Raw genomic sequence first — 21,673 nt, 5'->3', positions numbered from 1 at the left:
TGAAGTTTTTGCTAACACAGAACTGCCAATACAATACAGAACTGCCAATACAATACATTGGTAAAATGAGGAGGCAGATTGTTGGGGGCAAAAGGCCGACTCTCTCTCAACCACTTAGAGAGGGCTGGAAAGCTCCATGAAGTGTTATATAAGTCTAAATGCGATGTTAATGCTATTGCAATATAAGTCTAAGTGCTACTGCTATTCCTTCAAGAGTCAAAGCCAAGCTAAAATAGCCTTTGGAGGCCATGTAAAGACCTCAGAAGATTGACTTCCAAGGTGGGTCAAATGAGGGCCCAGATTGTTGGGGGCAATAAGCAAACCGGCTGTAAAACACTATGAAGTGGTATAGAAGTCTAAGTGGGAAGGAAGGAAGGAAGGAAAGAAAGAAAGAAGAAATAGAGAGAGAGAAAGGAAGGAAAGAAAGAGAAAGAAAGAAAGAAAGAAAGAAAGAAAGAAAGAAAGAAAGAAGGGCCATGGTGGCGCATTGGAAAGAATGCAGTATGGTGTGATTGGACTGTATGACTGCGTATTACATTAGGGGTTTTAATTGTATTTTAAATTATTAGATTTGTACTACATGCTTATGTTTGTATCTATTCTGTGAGCCGCCCCAAGTCTTCGGAGAGGGGCGGTGTACAAATGTTATTATTATTATTATTATTATTATTATTATTATTATTATTATTAATTAGATTTGTATGCCGCCCCTCTCCGAAGACTCGGGGTGGCTCACAGAGTAGATACAAACAGAAGCATGTAGCACCAATCTAATAATTTAAAAAACTAAAAATCCTAATGTAATACACAATCATACAGTCCAATCACACCATACATTACGATTATCTAGGCCCTCAACAGTCAGGATTCAGGCCCGGCTACAGCACGGAAACTGCTTTGGTCGCGTTGATGGATGATCTCTGGTGGGCCCGGGACATATTATTATTATTATTATTATTATTATTATTATTATTATTATTAATAAGTATTACAGGCTAACTCTGCCAACTAGTTCGATCCTGACCAGCTCAAGGTTGACTAGGACTTCCATCCTTCCAAGGTGGGTAAAATGAAGACCCAGATTGTTGGGGGCAAGAGGCTGACTCTGTAAACTGCTTAGAGAAGGCTGTAAAAACTGTGAAGAGGCATATACAGTCTAAATGCTATTGCTAACTCCCAGAATTCTCCAGATGATGGGGGGGGGCTTGGTTTACCTACTCCACGGTAGTAACTCGGAGATGAGTGGACTTCAAACCCTAGAATTCTCCAGCCAGCCCTGGGACTAAGGGCCAAGAATGGATGGGTGAAAACAGGGAGGTTGGAGTCTTTGTTTAATTTTTTTTTATTATTAGAGTTGGAAGGGGACTTTGCGGGTCATCTATTCCAACCCTGCAGGAGACCCTACATCACACTAGTCCAATAGCAGTCCAGTCTTTTCTTGAAAGTCTCAAGTGTTGGAGCATTCACCACCTCTGTGGACAAGCCGTTCCACTGGTTGATCGCTCTCACCGTCAGAAGGTTCCTCCTTATTTCCAGGTTGAATCTCTCCTTGGACAGCTTCCACCGGTTGTTCCTTGTCTGGCTCTCTGGTGCTTTGGAAAATAATGTGACCCCCCTCCTCCCTGTGGCAGCCACTCAAGTATTTGAAGACTGTTATTATGTCCCCCCTGGACCTCCGCTTTGCTGGACTCTCCATGCCCAGTTCCTGCAACTTTTCCTCCTATGTTTTGGCTTCTAGTCCCTTTAACATTCTGGTTGAATGTCTTGTGCTGCTCCCTTGAAAAAGATAGCTTTTTTTCCTGGCAGGTGGGGCCTCCAGAGGCCACTTAGTTGGTTCTCTTGCTCTTCTTCTCTTGGGAATTGGGGAGCAGAAATAATCCCCCAAGGGGATCTTGGCTGCTTTTTCCCCGGTTTTGGTCTTTGCCAGGGTTACACCCTTATCTCTCTCTCTCTCTCTCTCTCTCTCTCTCTCTCTCTCTCTCTCTCTCTCTCTCTCTTTCTCTCTCTCTCTTTCTCTCTCTCTCTCTCTCCTTCCTTCTTACCTGCTTCGCTTCAGGGTGGGTTCTGTTTTTGGGAAGTTTTCAATAGCTTAGAGATCCACTGGGTCATCTTGAATTGACACTTGTTTCTGAACTGAAAGGAAAGGGGCTTGGGTTCCAATCGGAAGGGGGGAAGAAGGCAAGGGGGGCCATTTATATCCGCGGCAAAATCCCCATGGGTGAGGGGGTGTTTTTGTGAGGCCTCGTTGCGCACAGAATCACCTGGTCAAAACAAGAGAATTCGGAACAGAAGATGGTGAAGGACACAAGTGCCTCACTTAAAATGTCTTTCTCAGGAACTGGGCGAGAGAGTTTTGAAAAGTGAACCTCCCTGTCCAAGAGCAGTCTACTGACGAAGGTGCCTCGTGAGTGGTGTCCCCCTCTCCAGGAACTCTAGGACAGTGTTTTTCAACCAGTGTGCCGTGGCACACTAGTGTGCCGCGAGACATGCTCAGGTGTGCCGCGAAGAAGGAAGCTCAGGTTCCGGTCTCGCAACTTTTTGCTGAGAGAGTGAGAGTGAGAAAGAGAGAGAGAAAGAGTGAGAGAGAGAGAGAAAGCAAGAGAGAAAGAAAAGAGAGAAAGAGAGAGAAAGCAAGAGTGTGAGAGAAAGAAGGCAAGAGGAGAGAGAGAAAAAGAAAGCAAGAGAGAGAGAAAAGGAGAGGAAGGGAGAGAGAGAGAGAAAAATGAGCAAAAGGGAGGAAAAAAGAAAAATGAGAAAAAAATGATTGAGACAGAGAATGAGAGGAAAGAGAGAGAAACAAAAGAGAGAGAGAAGTGACTCTTGATTTAAAGCATATGATAAAAAGCACCCAAAGAATAAGAGAGAAAAAAACCCAGCCATCACCTGTTTTGGGAAATGGTTCAAGAGTGTGTATACACACACACACACAAGGGTGGGGAGGAGACAGGGATGGAAAAAGAGAGGAGAGTGTCTTAGGGTGTCATTTGGTGTCATTTTGGTTGGTGGTGTGCCCCAGGATTTTGTAAATGTAAAAAATGTGCCGCGGCTCAAAAAAGGTTGAAAATCACTGCTCTAGGAAGATAAGGAAGATGCCAGACCAGATTTGGCTTTAGCTGATCCAGCTTCAGGGAAGAAGAAGAAAAATCAGATTTAGTGCTGAGACCTTAGCCGTGGTGGTGCAGTGGTTAGAGTGTAGTTCAGCTGTTCAAATCTCACCACTGGCACAAGGTTGACTCAGCCTTCTGTCCTTCCAAGGGGGGTCAAATGAGGACCCAGATTGTTGAGGGCAAGGGGCTGGTTCTGTAATCTGCTTAGAGAGAGCTAGAAAAGCACTATGAAGCGGTATATAAGTCTAAATGCTATTGCCCTTCCTTCCTTCCTCCCTCCCTCCCTTCCAAGGGGGGTCAAATGAGGACCCAGATTGTTGAGGGCAAGGGGCTGGTTCTGTAATCTGCTTAGAGAGGGCTAGAAAAGCACTATGAAGCGGTATATAAGTCTAAATGCTATTGCCCTTCCTTCCTTCCTTCCTTCCTTCCTTCCTTCCTTCCTTCCTTCCTCCCTCCCTCCCTCCCTCCCTCCCTTCCAAGGGGGTTCAAATGAGGACCCTGTTTGTTGAGGGCAAGGGGCTGGTTCTGTAATCTGCTTAGAGAGGGCTACAACAGCACTATGAAGCGGTATATAAGTCTAAATGCTATTGCCCTTCCTTCCTTCCTTCCTTCCTTCCTTCCTCCCTCCCTCCCTCCCTTCCAAGGGGGTTCAAATGAGGACCCTGTTTGTTGAGGGCAAGGGGCTGGTTCTGTAATCTGCTTAGAGAGGGCTAGAAAAGCACTATGAAGCGGTATATAAGTCTAAATGCTATTGCCCTTCCTTCCTTCCTTCCTTCCTTCCTTCCTTCCTTCCTTCCTTCCTTCCTTCCTCCCTCCCTCCCTCCCTCCCTCCCTTCCAAGGGGGTTCAAATGAGGACCCTGTTTGTTGAGGGCAAGGGGCTGGTTCTGTAATCTGCTTAGAGAGGGCTACAACAGCACTATGAAGCGGTATATAAGTCTAAATGCTATTGCCCTTCCTTCCTTCCTTCCTTCCTTCCTTCCTCCCTCCCTCCCTCCCTTCCAAGGGGGTTCAAATGAGGACCCTGTTTGTTGAGGGCAAGGGGCTGGTTCTGTAATCTGCTTAGAGAGGGCTAGAAAAGCACTATGAAGCGGTATATAAGTCTAAATGCTATTGCCCTTCCTTCCTTCCTTCCTTCCTTCCTTCCTTCCTTCCTTCCTTCCTTCCTCCCTCCCTCCCTCCCTCCCTTCCAAGGGGGTTCAAATGAGGACCCTGTTTGTTGAGGGCAAGGGGCTGGTTCTGTAATCTGCTTAGAGAGGGCTACAACAGCACTATGAAGCGGTATATAAGTCTAAATGCTATTGCCCTCCCTCCCTCCCTCCCTTCCTTCCTCCTTTCCTTCCTTCTTCAGCCTTCCATCCTTCCGAGGTGGGTCAAATGAGGACCCAGATTGTTGGGGGCAAGAGGCTGACTCTGTCAATCACTTAGAGAGGGGATGTACAAGCACTATGAAGCAGTATATAAGTCTAAATGCTATTGCTATTAGCGGAGCTTCCACAATCCAAGGCAGTCTAGCTGAAAATTCTAGTCGTTTGGCTCCAGGGACCCAAGAAGGAAGGTGGTTGATTAAAAAAAAAAAAAATTAGTTAAGACATGAAGTGACTTCCTTCCAGTGAGCACGTTTTCCACTGGCAATGCAACACCTTGCAACAGGCTGCTCAGAAGTCTGTCTCACGGAGCAACACGTGAATTAAAAGCTTCGTCATTGAAACCGGCGGGAAATTTCCCCCCCTCCCACACCTTTCGGTGTGAAACAAAAACCCCACGTTTGCCAATCCCCCAGGGCTCCTCTGCCTGCTTTGATCCCTGTCTTGGCACACAAATGGAAGTTCCTTTTTTTTAATTAGAAAAAGTTTATTAAATATACAAACATTAAGCCCTTCATGGCATTGGACCAGAATATCTCCGAGACCGCCTCCTGCTGCACGAATCCCAGCGACCCTTCTCCAGGTCCCGTCAACTAAACAATGTTGGTTGGCGGGCCCCAGGGGAAGAGCCTTCTCTGTGGCGGCCCCGACTCTCTGGAACCAGCTCCCCCCAGAGATTAGAACTGCCCCTACCCTCCTTGCCTTTCATAAACTCCTCAAAAAACCCCTTTGTCGTCAGGCATGGGGGAACTGAGATATCTCCCCTGGGCCTATACAATTTATGTATGGTATGCTTGTGTGTATGTCTGCTTAATACAGTAATGGGTTTTTTAAAAATATCTTAAATTGTAAATTATTAGATTTGTTATGAACTGTTTTTATTGTGTTGTGAGCCGCCCCAAGTCTACGGAAAGGGGCGGCATACAAATCTAATAAACATAAACAAATATTAAAAAAGACAGTACATAATCTTTCAACCTCTGTTTCATACCCCTTCACGTTGACATTGAATTATGTCTTAAGCCAGGTAAACAAATCTAGAAAGGTAAAGAGCAGATAGAGATAGAAGAAAGGAAAAGAAACATATACTGTAAACATATAACACCCCCCCCCCCCAAGCTGTCTATCTGAACCAGTGTTTCCCAACCTTGGCAACTTGAAGATATTTGGACTTCAACTCCCAGAATTCCCCAGCCAGCGAATGCTGGCTGGGGAATTCTGGGAGTTGAAGTCCAAATATCTTCAAGTTGCCAAGGTTGGGAAACACTGGCCTAGATACCTCTTTCTCTTATGCTATTCTACGGCATTTGGTATCAACAATTGTTTTTCGGTTTTATGTAAAACCTTTTGAGTTGTAATTTAGGGGTAGTGATTTCTGACAGTCTCAAAATGGGTGAACAGTGCAGTCAGGCGGTAGGGAAAGCAAGTAGGATGCTTGGCTGCATAGCTAGAGGTATAACAAGCAAGGAGAGGGAGATTATGATCCCGCTATATAGAGCGCTGGTGAGACCACATTTGGAATACTATATGTTCAGTTCTGGAGACCTCACCTACAAAAAGATATTGACAAAATTGAACGGGTCCAAAGACGGGCTACAAGAATGGTGGAAGGTCTTAAGCACAAAACGTATCAGGAAAGACTTCATGAACTCAATCTGTAGAGTCTGGAGGACGGAAGGGAAAGGGGGGGGACATGGTCGAAACATTTAAATATATTAAAGGGTTAAATAAGGTCCAGGAGGGAAGTGTTTTTAATAGGAAAGTGAACACAAGAACAAGGGGACACAATCTGAAGTTAGTTGGGGGAAAGATCAAAAGCAACGTGAGAAAATGTTATTTGACTGAAAGAGTAGTAGATGCTTGGAACAAACTTCCAGCAGACGTGGTAGATAAATCCACAGTAACTGAATTTAAACATGCCTGGGATAAACATATATCCATCCTAAGATAAAATACAGAAAATAGTATAAGAGCAGACTAGATGGACCATAAGGTCTTTTTCTGCCGTCAGACATATCTATGTTTCTATGTAATATTATTTCTTACATCAAGTTCCAACAGAAGTTTATACTTTTTTATTTATTAAACATAATCCCTCTATCTACATCTTTATTTCTGCTTCCTCTTTTCCACCCATTTGTAAAATTCTTTCCAAATCTCATAGTGCTTTGTTCCATCCTTGTCTTTCAGCTCTTGTGTTCACTTATCTAATTCCGCGCAGTCATATGTCTTTTTGATCATGATCCTTTCTGTTGCCGTTTCCTCTTTTTTCCCAGTTCTGGGCTATGCAAATCCTAATCGCTGTGATAATGGAAGTTATTTTTGATCAAACCAGCGGAAATCCGTGCCGGAAACCGGTTGAAATAGGTTGTTGGGGGGAGGGAGGGAGGAGCGTGGGTCCATTGAAGGTTGAGAGCCGATGGGCTGATGTGACACGTCACCCGTGGCCAGGCGTGACCTCAAATGGGGGGGGGGGACAACTTTGGAGAAAACAGGGGGGGGGTTGAGCAATCCGCTGCTTGCCCCCACTTTGGATCTGAGCACATTTCCTGTTTCCGAAGAGGAAATAGATTTGCCGTCTCTTTTACTTTTTCTTTCCTTTTTTGTAATTTTTTTTTCATTATACACACATAAAAAATTCTTTTTCCATCAGCAGTGTGTCTGGTTATATGCTTATTTTCTTATAGCTTTTTACAATCATTACATTATCCCTTTTGTTCTTTTCCCGGTACATTACACATTTTATCTTGATATGTTATTTATTTATTTTATTTATTTATTTTATTAATTACATTTGTATGCTGCCCCTCTCTCCGCAGACTAGGGGCAGCTCACAGCAGCAACAGAAAACAATATATAATACAAATTCAGTAATTAGAAAGCTAAAATCCCATAATTTTAAAAAAACACATGCACACAACATACCATACATAAACAGTATAGGCCTGGGGAAGATATTTCAGTTCCCCCATGCCTGACGGCAGAGGTGGGTTTTAAGAAGTTTGCGGAAGGCAAGGAGGGTGGGGGCAGTTCTAATCTCAGGGGGCAGCTGGTTCCAGAGGGTCGGGGCCACCACAGAGAAGGCTCTTCCCCTAGGACCCGCCAAACGACATTGTTTAGTCGACGAGACCCGGAGAAGGCCAACTTCTTACTCACTTGCTTTTTTCAATTCCACGCTCCTTTCTTGTTTTTTATCTGCTTATAAATCGTCTCCCAAACCCCATAATATTCTACCTGTTCTTTATCTCTCATTGCTAATGTTAGTCTATTCATTTCTGCACATTCTAATACAGTGATACCTCGTCTTACAAACGTCTCGTCATACAAACCTTTCGAGATACAAACCCGGGGTTTAAGATTTTTTTGCCTCTTCTTACAAACTATGTTCATCTTACAAACCCACCACCGCCGCTGGGATGCCCCGCATCTGGACTCCCGTTGCCAGTGAAGCACACGTTTTTGCACTGCTGGGATTCCCCTGAGGCTCCCCTCCATGGGAAACCCCACCTCCGGACTTCCGTGTTCCGTGTTTTTGTGATGCTGCAACAGACGTCCGGAGGTGGGGTTTCCCAGTGAGGGGAGCCTCAGGAATCCCAGCATCGCAAAAACACAGGTCCAGAGGTGGGGTTTCGAGGACTTCAGTGTTTTTGCGATGCTGGGATTTCCCTGCAGCATTGCAAAAACACAGAAGTCCAGAGGTGGGGTTTCCCATGAAGGGGAGCCTCAGGGGAATCCCAGCAGCGCAAAAATGGGCACTTTGGCTGACAAAAGGGGTGAGTTTTGGGCTTGCATGCATTAATAGCTTTTCCATTGATTCCTATGGGAAACATTGTTTCGTCTTACAAACTTTTCACCTTAAGAACCTCGTCCCAGAACCAATTAAGTTTGTAAGACAAGGTATCACTGTATTTTCCTTATCACCTTTTCTTCTTCAGGTAATTCTCCATTTTTCCAATGCTGAGCATATACAATTCTAACTGCACTTAATACATGGACCATCAAATATCTATCCACTTTTCTATAATTTTCTGGCAAAAAATGTCTCTTGTTTCAGTTCCGTACGTTGCCTGCATCATCTCTTCTACCCACGTCTTAATTTTAGTCCAGTATATTTTATGGGGTCCACCCCATATGATAGTATGAAGCCTGTAGTTGGTGACACTTCCAGCATTTTGCCAGTCTGTCTTTAAACATCCTTGCCAGCATCTCTGGAGGTAGGTGCCATTTGTAAAACATCTTATACAAATTTTAGACCCATCTATACCGCCAGGCATGGGGGAGTTGAGACACCTTTCCCCCAGGCTTTTTTTATATTTATGTTTGGGTATGTATATGTTGTTTGCTTTTTAAAATATGATAGGGTTTTATGTGCTGTTTAATATTAGATTTGTTTTCGCTGGAATATTGTTTTTATTATTGTTGTGAGCCGCCCCGAGTCTTCGGAGAAGGGCGGCATACAAATCTAATAAATTGAATTGAATTGAATTGAATTTAGTTATACGCAATTCAAATTGTTCATCTCCCCTCCCACAGCTTCTGCCATTTGTCTAATTCAGTTGTATGGCCAAGAATTTTGGCCCATACTATCATTGTTTCTCTAACTTGTTCTTCCAATAGGTTTGCGCCCAGAATGTAATTATACAGTTTCTTTATTAATTTCTCATCTACTCCTGTTAAGATTTTATCTAATTCTCTTAATTCATTATAAAACCCTTGCGGTATTACGTCTTTGCCCTATCTAGACTTTATCTGTAAATATATCAATCCTGGCGCAGCCTAGGCGCAATTGTTAGAGTGCAGTATTGCAACCTTTTTCTGCTCATTACTGGCTGCCAGCAGTTTGGCAGATCGAATCTCGGTAGGCTCCAGGTTGACTCAGCCTTCCATCCTTTCAAGATCGATAAAAAGAGGACCCAGATTGTTGGGGGCAAGAGGCTGACCCTTGTAAACCACTTAGAGAGGGCTGGAAAGCACTGTGAAGCGGTATATACAGTGTTCCCTCGATTTTTGCGGGTTCGAACTTCGCGAAAAGTCTATACCATGGTTTTTCAAAAATATTAATTAAAAAATACTTTGCGGGGGTTTTCCCTATACCACGGTTTTTCCCGCCCAGTGACGTCATATATCATTGCCAAACTTTCATCTGCCTTTAATAAATATTTTTAAAAATAAACTTTAATAAATAAACATGGTGAGTACCGGTAATAATCTAAATGGTTGCTAAGGGAATGGGAAATTGCAGTTCAGGGGTTTACATAGAAGACTGACGGCAGAAAAAGACCTCATGGTCCATCTAGTCTGCCCTTATACTATTTCCTGTATTTTATCTTACAATGGATATATGTTTATCCCAGGCATGTTTACATTCAGTTACTGTGAATTTACCAACCACGTCTGCTGGAAGTTTGTTCCAAGGATCTACTTCTCTTTCAGTTTAAAGTGTTAAGGGAAGGCTTGTGATACTGTTCATAGCCAAAAAATAGTGTATTTACTTCCGCATCTCTACTTCGCGGAAATTCAACTTTTGTGGGCAGTCTTGGAACGCATCTCCCACAAAAATCAAGGGAACACTGTACTGTACTTTTTGGAGTATAAGATGCACCTTTTTCCTCCCTAAAAAAGGCTGAAAATTTGGGTGAGTCGTATACTCTAAATGTAGCTCTCTTTTTTTCGAAGATTTTTCCTCCAGCCCTAACTAGGTGCTAACACTGTTCCCACCTCTTGCTGACTTACAATCTCTTTCACTGTAATTCTCTACAAAAAATGTTTTCCAAGCCCTAAATCTTTGCAGGATTTTTTCCCCAATGCTCTACTTGCTCCAAATTTCTTTCTTTTGAGCCCTAACCAGGTGCTAACGATGTTTCCAGCTCTTACGGTTTGCAAGCTCTTTCATTGTTACTCTCTCCAAATAAGGGTTTTTTTAAGCCTTAACTAGGGGATAAAATAATGTGCTGGAGCTGACCAGACTAAGGACGCTAGCCAGATGAATCCCTGGTAGGCAGATTTCCCCCCTATTTTCCTCCCCCAAAAGTAAGGTGCCTTTTATACAGTGAAACCTCGTCTTACAAATGCCTTGTCATACAAACTTTTCAAGATACAAACCCGGGGTTTAAGATTTTTTTGCCTCTTCTTACAAACTATTTTCACCTTACAAACCCACCACCTTCGCTGGGATGCCCCGCCTCCGGACTTCCGTTGCCAGTGAAGCACACGTTTTTGTGCTGTTGGGATGCCCCTGAGGCTCCCCTCCATGGGAAACACCACCTCCGGACTTCCGTGTTTTTGTGATGCTGCAGGGGAATTCCAGCCGCGCAAAAACGGGCGCTTCGCTGGCAATGGAAGTCCGGAGGTGGGGTTTCCCAGAGAGGGGAGCCTCAGTGAAATCGCAGCATCGCAAAAACACAGAGGTCCGGAGGTGGGGTTTCGAGGACTTCAGTGTTTTTGTGATGCTGCGATTTCACTGATGCTCCCCTCGCTGGGAAACCCCACCACCGGACTTCCGTTGCCAGCAAAGTGCTCATTTTTGCGATGCTGGGATTCCCCTGCAGCATCGCAAAAACACAGAAGTCCGGAGGTGGGGTTTCCCATGGAGGGGAGCCTCAGTGGAATCCCAGCAGCGCAAAAACGGGCGCTTTGGCTGGCAAAAGGGGTGAATTTTGGGCTTGTACGCATTAATCACTTTTCCATTGATTCCTATGGGAAACATTGTTTCGTCTTACAAACTTTTCACCTTAAGACCCTCATCCCGGAACCAATTAAGTTTGTAAGACAAGGTATCACTATACTCTGAAAAATATGGTGAATCTAAATGCTATTGCTATAATCCCTATTTTGCTCCTCTCCTCTCTTTTTTTAACCCCCCCCTTCTTCATTTAAAATATCTTTATATCTAATCATAGTTCTTATATTAAAAACATTTTGATTTATCAATGCTTCCATTGTTGAAAGCCACAGTGGTATCTTAAGATAATGTTGTTCTTTAATTTTCTCCCACACTCTGAGTAGCACGTTTGTTTTATGGTGCCTTTGGAAATATTTATGTGCATTTTGTTCCAATACCAAAGAAACGTGTGCCAACCCAATTGTAAGCCACGTCATTCCAAGGTCATCAATCTTGTATTTCTTAGTGTAAGAAAATAGAGACAGGGTGGCGCAGTGGTTAGAGTGCAGCACTGCAGGCTACTTCAGTCCACTGCTAGCTGTATTTCGGCAGTTCAAATCTCGCCACTGGCTCAAGGTGGACTCAGCCTTCCATCCTTCCGAGGTGGGTCAAATGAGGATTGTGGAGGGCAAGAGGCTGACTCTGTAAACCGCTTAGAGAGGGCTGTGGAAGCACTGCGAAGCGGTATATAAGTCTAAATTCTATTGCTATCATCCATTTCTTTCCCGCACTTTGGATCTGAGCACATTTCCTGTTTCCGAAGAGGAAAGAGAAGTAGGGGCCCCTTTTCTGTGCTTCTGCCTTCCGAGTTGCAACAAGTCCAGATGTTTGTAACTCGTGAGAAAACCCCCCCAAAACTTTAGGTTAGATGTCTTTGGAAATTGTTAGCCATCCGTGTCCTGGTTGTCCCAAAGGTGCTTTCTTTCCAAGAGGCAACGGCACTTTCTGGTTTTTCTTCGACAACATTTTGCTCCTCCTCCAAGAAGCTGTTTTCTTTCTTTCTTTCTTTCTTTCTTTCTTCCTCTCTTTCTCTCTCTCTCTTTTTCTTTCTCTCTTTCTCCCAGAAGACAAGTGGGTTGGTGTTGAATATTGCAATTTCTGGAGATTTTCAAAACTGTTTGTTTATTTATTCAACTTCTATGCCACCCAATCCCGAAGGACTTACAACAAAATATAAAAATACGGTTAAGGATAGTCAACTCATCAGTTGACACTTTGGTCTGTGTGTTTGTGTGATTTATGTTATTTTCCTGATACGATAGAGATGTATACACTAGGCATATATCGTATTTATACTAATATTTCTGTATCTTTACATAGATTGTGTGTGTGTGTGTGTGTGTGTGTGTGTGTGTATATGTTTGTTTGCGTTACATGTTTTAATTGTAAATAATTAATAAAGAGATTTTAAAAATAAACCCTAAACCGTTTACAAAAGCAACAGCCCACCCCATGCCATCTTTTCCGTTGTCCGAAAGGTTCATATTTATCCCTTGTTTTCTTTTCCTGTTCTTTGCCTGGGTGTAGAAGTGAGAAACATAGAAACATAGAAGACTGATGGCAGAAAGAGACCTCATGGTCCATCTAGTCTGCCCTTATACTATTTCCTGTGTTTTATCTTAGGATGGATATATGTTTATCCCAGGCATGTTTCAATTCAGTTCCTGTGGATTTACCAACCACGTCTGCTGGAAGTTTGTTCCAAGGATCTACTACTCTTTCAGTGAAAATAATATTTTCTCCTGTTGCTTTTGATCTTTCCCCCAGGGTGAAACTAAGAGCCCTCTTTGATTTCTCCCTTCAGGCTCAACCTTTTGTGCCTCCAAGGCCTTGAGAGACGGCGTAAGGGATCCGTTTTCTGGCTACTCCAGGCTCCGTCAAGATGGCAGCAGCTGTGGTGAGCGCACCCATCCCCCGTGGGACCAATGACCCCTCCCTTCTCCGAACCGACGGAGGTCTCGCTGAACGACATCATGGTGACCCCTTCTTCGCCCAGGTGAGTGCTCCCTGTCTGTCTCCCCACCCCACAACTGAAGGGGCCATGGGGCGTTTGAGCCACGGGGGGGGGGGGGCAAATCCAGTGGAGATTTGGTAAAACAAGGTTGAACTTGTTTGGAACAGACCGTCCTCGTTTGACGTTTAGTGTCAGCGTTCCAAATAGCACCTGAGAAATAAATCAAGCCCCAGTCCAATTCTCTCAATCAGAGCTCGATTTATTAACAGAACCATGTTGGCTACTCCATAGGCATTCGGATTCTGAATAGTTCCCAGAATCCCACCTGGGTTAAGGTTCATCTTACGGGACCGCCTTCTGCCGCACGAATCCCAGCGGCCGGTTAGGTCCCACAGAGTGGGTCTTCTCCGGGTCCCGTCGACTAAACAATGTCGTCTGGCGGGACCCAGGGGAAGAGCCTTCTCTGTGGCGGCTCCGACCCTCTGGAATCAGCTCCCTCCAGAGATTAGAACTGCCCCCACCCTCCTTGCCTTTCATAAACTCCTTAAAACCCACCTCTGTCGTCAAGCGTGGGGGAACTGAGACATCTCCCCCTGCCTATGTAGTTTTTGTGCATGATATGACTGTATGTATGTTTTTATATATTGGGGTTCCTTGCTTTTTAGACTTTTTAAAATGTACTATTGTTATTTTAGATTCTAATTATTAGATTTGTCATTATGTATTGTTTTTATCACTGTTGTGAGCCGCCCCGAGTCTACGGAGAGGGGCCACATACAAATCTAATAAATAATAATAATAATAATAATAATAATAATAATAATAATAATAACAACAATAACAATAACAACAACAACAACAACAACGATCCCCTACACCCATATATGGAGTTAGAGAGTTCAGCCTGTCATTTAGTGCCCTATATAAACCAGACATTCAAGGCTTGTTCAAACTGTGTTTCTCACCCCTATGTGTGTCAGCCACGATCAACCGGACCCACATGTGTACAGCTCAAACATACAACCGTTCATTTGGTGAACAAAGGATTGATCACAAACCCAGATGGATTCAAAACTGGCTAACTAACCACACTCAACGTGTAGTGCTCAATGGAACTACATCCGCTTGGAGGGGTGTAAGCAGTGGAGGACCCTCATGTTCTGTTTTAGGCCCAATACTCTTCAACATCTTCATCAATGACCTGAACGAGGGGATAGATGGGGAACTTATCAAATTTGCAGATGACACCAAACTGGCAGGAATAGCCAACACTCCAGAAGATAGGCGGAAAATACAGAAGGATCTTGACAGACGGGAACATTGGGCGCTATCTAACAAAATTTATTTATTTATTTATTTATTTACTTACTTACTTACTTACTTACTTACTTACTTACTTACTTACTTACTTATTTCCTTCCTTCCTTCCTCCCTCCCTCCCTCCCTCCCTCACTCACTCATTCATTCATTCATTCATTCATTCATTTATTAGATTTGTATACCGCCCCTCTCCGTAGACTCAGAAATGAAATTTAATAGTGTAAAAAGTAAGGTTCTACATTTAGGCAAGAAAAACAAAATGCACAGGTACATTATATCTGGTACATTGCTCAACATATGAGCAACTGTGAGAGGGATTTTGGAATCCTACTGGACAACCATTTAAATATGAGCCAGCCGTGTGCAGCAGCTGCCCAAAATGCCAATCCAGTTCTAGGCTGCATCAACGGAGGGATAGAATCAAGATCACGTGAAGTGTTAATATCCACTTTATAAGGCTTTGATAAGGCCACACTGCATTCAGTTTTGGTCACCACGATGCAAAAAGGACATTGAGACTCTAGAAAAAGTGCAGAGAACAGCGACAAATATGATTAGGGGACTAGAGGCTAAAACATATGAAGAACGGTTGCAGGAACTGGGCATGGCTAGTTTAATGAAAAGAAGGACCAGGGGAGACAGGATAGCAGCCTTCCAGTATCTCAGGGGATGCCACAAAGAAGAGGGAGTCAATCTATTCTCCAAAGCCCCTGAGGGTAGAACAAGAAGCAATGGGTGGAAACTAAACAAGGAGAGAAGCAATGTAGAACTAAGGAGGAATTTCCTGACAGTGAGAACAATTAATCAGTGGAACAGAAGTTGCCTCCAGAAGTTGTGAATGCCCCAAGATGTTGGATAACCATCTGTCTGAAGTAGTGTAGGGTTTCCTGCCTAAGCAGGGGGTTGGACTAGAAGACCTCCAAGGTCCCTTCCAACAATGTTATTATTATTATTATTAACTGGACCCACACATGTAGAGCTCAAATGTACAATAGTTCATTTAGTGACCAAAGTTACAGTGGTGCACTGGAGAAAAAACTTTATGATTTATGGCCGTTTTTCCACACTTGTGACCATCGCAACATCCCCCACGGTCACATGACCAAACTCCAGACACTGGGCAACCGATTCCTAGTTATGACCGTCGCAGCGTCCCAGGGTCACGTGATCCCCTTGGGGAAATTAAACAGGAAAGCCAAATTCCCTGAACGGCTGTGGGACGAACATAAGAACTGCAGTGATTTCACTAAACACAACCGTGGGAAGAAAGTTTGATAAAACTCACTTAACCGTGACAAGTTATATATGGTATGTTTTTGTGTATGTTTGGTTTTATAATAAGGGTTTTTAGTTGTTTTATTATTGGATTGTCACATGCTGTTTTTATCATTGTTGTTAGCCGCCCCGAGTCTACGGAGAGGGGCGGCATACAAATCCAATAAATAAATAAATAACAGCTGTCTGGTGAAATTTTGGGCTCAGAAATTGTAGTCATAAGTCGGGGACTACCAATATAGGTAGTCATCAGTGGTGGAAGGAAGTAGCGGTTGGCTCTCTATTGAGACACGAATGGGTTACCCCTTACAACACTCAGGGTTGGTGAGAAATTGTTCTTTTCTCTTTTGTGGTTCCTTGGTTGGGGTGATGCTTATCTGTTTGTCTGGTCTCAATTCCTGCTTACCTGAGTTGTTTCCTTTGAGTTCTTGGTGTTTCTAAGCTTGTGTGTCTTTCCTTACCCAGTTAGGTAACACGATCAGTGCTAGAGGGAATTAGCCATCGATCTTCTTTTGGAAAAGAATTGCAAAAGAGTCCGTAAGGAGTTTGGGCGGCCTACAAATTGACTGACTAAATAAAACAAATAAATCTCTTAACAATCACCTGTCCACTGCCCAAAAACCACACCCGCCTTTTATGCAATGTCTCTGGCATAATTTCTCTCCCACTTTGAATATATTTATTTATTTGGACTCATTCATTGGAATTTCTCAATGCAAGTATCCCCGATTGCCCTTTAAAAGCAGAACGGAAATACTGTATTTCCTTAACGTTGTAGAATCTCTAGGGCTTGGGAAGAGCCCTTGAGGCCATCCAAACCCACCCCACCTCTGTCCCTGCTTGCCCAAGGCAGGGATTTCAAAGGGTTGTAAAATGGGCAAAGTTCACATTAACTGTCTCGTTTAACAGAAAATTTTGCAATTGTCCTTAGATGAGGACTTAGATGAGGACTATTCCTAAGAATTTCTGACAGTCTCAAAATGGGTGAGCAGTGTGGTCGGGCAGTAGGAAAAACAAGTAGGATGCTTGGCTGCATAGCTAGAGGTATAACAAACAGGAAGAGGGAGATTGTGATCCCCTTATATAGAGCGCTGGTGAGACCCCATTTGGAATACTGTGTTCAGTTCTGGAGACCTCACCTACAAAAGATATTGACAACATTGAACGGGTCCAAAGACGGGCTACAAGAATGGTGGAAGGTCTTAAGCATAAAACGTATCAGGAAAGACTTAATGAACTCCATCTGTAGAGTCTGGAGGACAGAAGGAAAAGGGGGGACATGATCGAAACATTTAAATATGTTAAAGGGTTAAATAAGGTCCAGGGGGGAAGTGTTTTTAATAGGAAAGTGAACACAAGAACAAGGGGGCACAATCTGAGGTTAGTTGGGGGAAAGATCAAAAGCAACGTGAGAAAATATTATTTTACTGAAAGAGTAGTAGATCCTTGGAACAAACTTCCAGCAGACGTGGTTGGTAAATCCACAGTAACTGAATTTAAACATGCCTGGGATAAACATAGATCCATCCTAAGATAAAATACAAAAAATAGTATAAGGGCAGATTAGATGGACCATGAGGTCTTTTTCTGCCGTCAGTCTTCTATGTTTCTCTGTTTCTCAGTAGGGCTGGATTGGGGGCTTTGGGAACTGAGTAGGGGGGTCGCCTTCACAGCTCACCTTGGGGGAAACAACGAGGGTCCAGGCATCATCTTTTACGCTGATAGCAGCTGAAGAATATCCAAGAGATATTACTTGGTGCCTCCCTCGAGGGGTGCTGGCTGGGGTGCAGGAAAACCCCAGTTTCACTCTCTCTTTTTCCTAGCCAACAAACAAGGGGGGCTGTTTCGAGGCTGGGCAATTTAATCAGGGTGCCCAGCAAACCTGGAAAACAGGGAAATCAGGGAATTATCAGGGAAATCGGCGGCTTGGGAAATATCAGGGGAATTATTAGGGAATTCGTGAAAAAAAACGGAATAAATTGGGAAAACCAAAGTGTATTAAAATGTTTAAAAGTCAGGGGGAAAATCATGTTTTTTTTAAAAAAAACCGGATTGTGCTGCCTGCAGAGTCAAGCAAAAATGAGCATAACTGTGGCAAGAACTTGCTTCCTCAGTGACCAATATTTCTCCACGGCTTAGCCGTTTGGTAAGACATCAACCATGGGCTTTCCCAAATATGCCCATGTTACACCAACACTCCGCAGTCTGCATTGGTTGCCAATCAGTTTCCGGTCACAATTCAAAGTGTTGGTTATGACCTATAAAGCCCTTCATGGCATCGGATCAGAATACCTCCGGGACCGCCTTCTGCTGCACGAATCCCAGCGACCGGTTAGGTCCCACAGAGTGGGTCTTCTCCGGGTCCCGTTAACCAAACAATATTGCTTGGCGGGACCCAGAGGAAGAGCCTTCTCTGTGGCGGCCCGGCCCTCTGGAACCAACTCCCCCCAGAGATTAGAATTGCCCCCACCCTCCTTGCCTTTCGAAAGCTGCTTAAAACCCACCTCTGCCGCCAGGCATGGGGGAATTGAGATGCTCTTTCCCCCTAGACCTTCACAATTTTATGCATGGTATGTCTGTATGTATGATTGGTTTTTATATAATGGGTTTTTAACTGTTTTTAGTATTGGATTTTGTTATAATTTGATCAATTTGATCAATTTCCGGTCACAATTCAAAGTGTTGGTTATGACCTTTAAAGCCCTTCATGGCACTGGACCAGAATATCTCCGAGACCGCCTCCTGCCGCACGAATCCCAGCGACCGATTAGGTCCCACAGAGTGGGCCTTCTCCGGGTCCCGTCAACTAAACAATGTCGGTTGGCGGGCCCCCAGGGGAAGAGCCTTCTCTGTGGCGGCACCGGCTCTCTGGAACCAACTCCCCCCAGAGATTAGAACTGCCCCTACTCTTCCTGCCTTCCGTAAACTCCTTAAAACCCACCCTTTGCCGTCAGGCATGGGGGAATTGAAACACCTCCCCTGGGCATGTTCAATTTATACATGGTATGCTTGTGTGTGTGTCTGTTAGTATATGGGGTTCTTTTATATCTTTAAATATTTTAAAGTTATTTGGATTATTTATGATTTGTTCTATCTTGTTGTGAGCTGCCCCGAGTCTTCGGAGAGGGGCGGCATACAAATCTAAATAATAAATTAATAATAAATAAATAAATATTGCTGTTGTTAGCCGCCCCGAGTCTGCAGAGAGGGGCCGACATACAAATCCAATAAATAAGCAAGCAAGCAAACAAACAAACAAACAAACACACAAATAAATGAATGAATGAATGAATGAATACGATCGCGCCTTAGCTAGATTGCAAGTTACAGGGAAATGTCAGGGAAACATCAGGGAATTTCAAAATGCCTTTCCCCCTGGACACCCTGCGAATGCACCCCATGCCAGCTGCCCCTTCTTCTCCTATGACTTCCCTTCTCCATAGTTGGAGGTCTTTACAGACTAAACGGCCTTTGAAGGAATGGAGGGAACAAGACTCCAACATCAGGGGCACAAAGTGTCCTGTCTGTGATTCTTCTGGTTTTGCATACTCTGCCCAAAAACGAGGGGTCTCACCAGAGGTGGGCTGCTAAGATGGAACGGTGACGTGTGCTCTCCCCCGTGGCTCTGAGTGGTAGCGGAGTCCAGCGCGATTTAACACGGGGCACACCTGCACAGATGCAGTAGCAAAACCACGCTGGACTCCGCTACCACTGAGAGCCAACGGGGAAAGCAAGCGTCACCATTCCACCTTAGCAGCCCACCTCTGGGCCTCACTGACATGGATGTTGGCTTTGTGACTTCTGGTCACCCGCACCTCGAGAAGGATAGAATGGACCTGGGAAAGGTGCCAAAAAGGGCAACAAGAATGATCAAGGGAATGGAGGCCCCTCCCTTAGGAAACCAGGTTGCAACTCTTCGGTCTCTTCAGCCTTGAAAGACGGTGTTTAAGGGGGTGACTTGATCGAAGTGTATAAAATCATGCATGGAATAGAAAAGGTGGAGAGAGATAAATTATTTTCTCCCTCACACAATACTAAGACGAGGGGGCCCTCCTAAAAGCTCATAGGTGAGAAAGTGAGGACAAATCAAGGGAAATATTTCTTCACCCAGACGGTCCTTGGTTTATGGAATTCACTTCCAGAAGAGGTCGTGACAGATGTCAGCCTGGAGAGCTTCAAGGTAGGGTTGGACAGATTCATGGATGCCAAGTAGTATCGGTAGTTATTGAAACAGATGTCCATGTGCAGCCTCTATGTTAGTTGAGGCAGGCAGGTTTCTCTTGAGTCCCATTTGTTGGGGTCAAGGGAAAGGGAGGGGTCTGGCCTTCCCTTTCTGCTCAAGATCCCCATGGACAATTGGTGGGCCACTGTGGGACACAGAATGCTGGACTCAACGGGCTTTGGCCCGATTCAGCAAGGCTCTTCTCATGTTCTTATGAGTGCCCCTTATAAGAGAGGAGGGTTCAGTGCTGGCTGTTCTTCCTCCATCCTAAACACTTTGTTGTCAAAATTCCAGGTAGCATCCAAGCTAAATCAGAGTCCAAGCCAAAGCCCTCCTCAAAGTTCCAGTTTATTTCCGGAGCCATCCCTGGCACCTACAACTGGGGAACCTGAATCTGAGTTCCCCACCCAGTTGAAAGTTCACCCTCCCTCGTCCCCCCACCCACAAACTTGTTACATTGCCCACTCAGATTGTGCCAGCGTGACCAGCCCTCCTTCCGCTTCCGCCCAGGTGGGTGGGCACAGGATGGCCTTGAACCTCTCGAAAGAATGCTTTGTGGCTGCATCTGTTCCCTCATGAAAATCCCCCCCTCCCAAGTTGCCATAAACATCAGGCCTTCTAGAGATAGTGTGACAAGCCAATAATAGGGTTGACCCACCCTTCCATCCTTCTGAGGTGGGTCAAATGAGGACCCGGATTGTGGGGCAACAGGCTGGCTCTGTTAAAAAGGGCTATTGCTAACATTTTGTAAGCCGCCCTGAGTCTAAGGAGAAGGGCGGCATAAAAAAAAATGAATGAATGAATAAATAAATTAATAATAATAATAATAATAATAATAATAATAATAATAATAAAAACATTTATTTATAATGCCATAATAAGGCATAACAGCAAGCCATTTAATTTGTCACCAACTCCTGCACCGGCTTGACACCTGTTCCAATCCAGGAAGGGTTCTTTGCCAAGGATGTGGACCCCAAAGGTGGGACAGTGGGCAGGATTTGGCCATGGCTGCCCCCACAGCTCAGCAGGTTCCAGCACAGGCCCAGGAAAGGCTCAGTTCTGTGGTTTGCAGCTTCTTAAGGAGGAAGGCTGGGGAGGGGTGTGGCACCCAAAGTGGCCGGCCCTGGAATTTGGGATACGGCCAGCAGTGAAAGTCCTTGGCCAACCCCAGCATTGGTGGCTTTTGAATTACAGGGTGCGGCTCAGAGGGGGGGAGAACTGGCGACATGTTAGGGAGAGGGGTGGGCACAGTTACCCACAGGAGCCTGTTAGTCTCCAAGGGTTAGGTGGGGAAGGGGGCTTGGAGACACCCCCCCCCTGACTGGTTGTGCCTTATTTCACAAACTCCTGCTTCAACCCAGGGTCTGGATAGTTTCAAAGCCAGCTGGTGAGTTCACGGTGCTTTGCTAGAGAAGACCCCACTGCCCTTTCAGTCAAGTGACCAGCATTCCTCCCTGCCTCAGTTTCCCTTTGGGTGAAGTGTTTCCTTGAAGCCATTTTTGGTGGTGGGGAAAGACAGCCCAGAAATCTCCAACCTACACTGAAAGGGGTGAAAACCAGCTCCCTTTGGGAAACAGGCGAATAGAAAAGGGTAAAGCCCATTGGATCACCTTTCTTTTAAGATCTTTTAAGATCATGCGGAACCATTGAGTGAATAAAGCTGCTGTCAGGCATAGGGGAACTGAGATAGCTTCCCCAGGCCTATATTGTTTAGGTATGGTATGTTGTGTGTGCATGATTTTTAAACTATGGGTTTTTAGTTGTTG

General features: G+C 44.5%; 1 protein-coding gene across 1 annotated transcript in view; it reads left to right on the top strand.

The window, feature by feature from the left end:
- LOC139158178 (long-chain-fatty-acid--CoA ligase ACSBG2-like) overlaps positions 1–21,673 on the top strand; it is a 63,587-nt gene that overhangs the window by 12,731 nt on the left and 29,183 nt on the right. Inside the window, 2 exon segments of the mRNA XM_070735597.1 lie at positions 12,938–13,045; positions 13,047–13,129. Of these exon segments, the coding sequence (XP_070591698.1) occupies positions 13,016–13,045; positions 13,047–13,129 (113 nt within the window). The 5' untranslated portion in view covers positions 12,938–13,015.

The sequence above is a fragment of the Erythrolamprus reginae genome, chromosome 1 (genome assembly GCF_031021105.1).
Source record: "Erythrolamprus reginae isolate rEryReg1 chromosome 1, rEryReg1.hap1, whole genome shotgun sequence".
NCBI classification, from domain to species: domain Eukaryota; kingdom Metazoa; phylum Chordata; class Lepidosauria; order Squamata; family Dipsadidae; genus Erythrolamprus; species Erythrolamprus reginae.
Note: the sequence above shows the minus strand (reverse complement) of the source record. Positions and strands in the feature narration are given on the sequence as shown.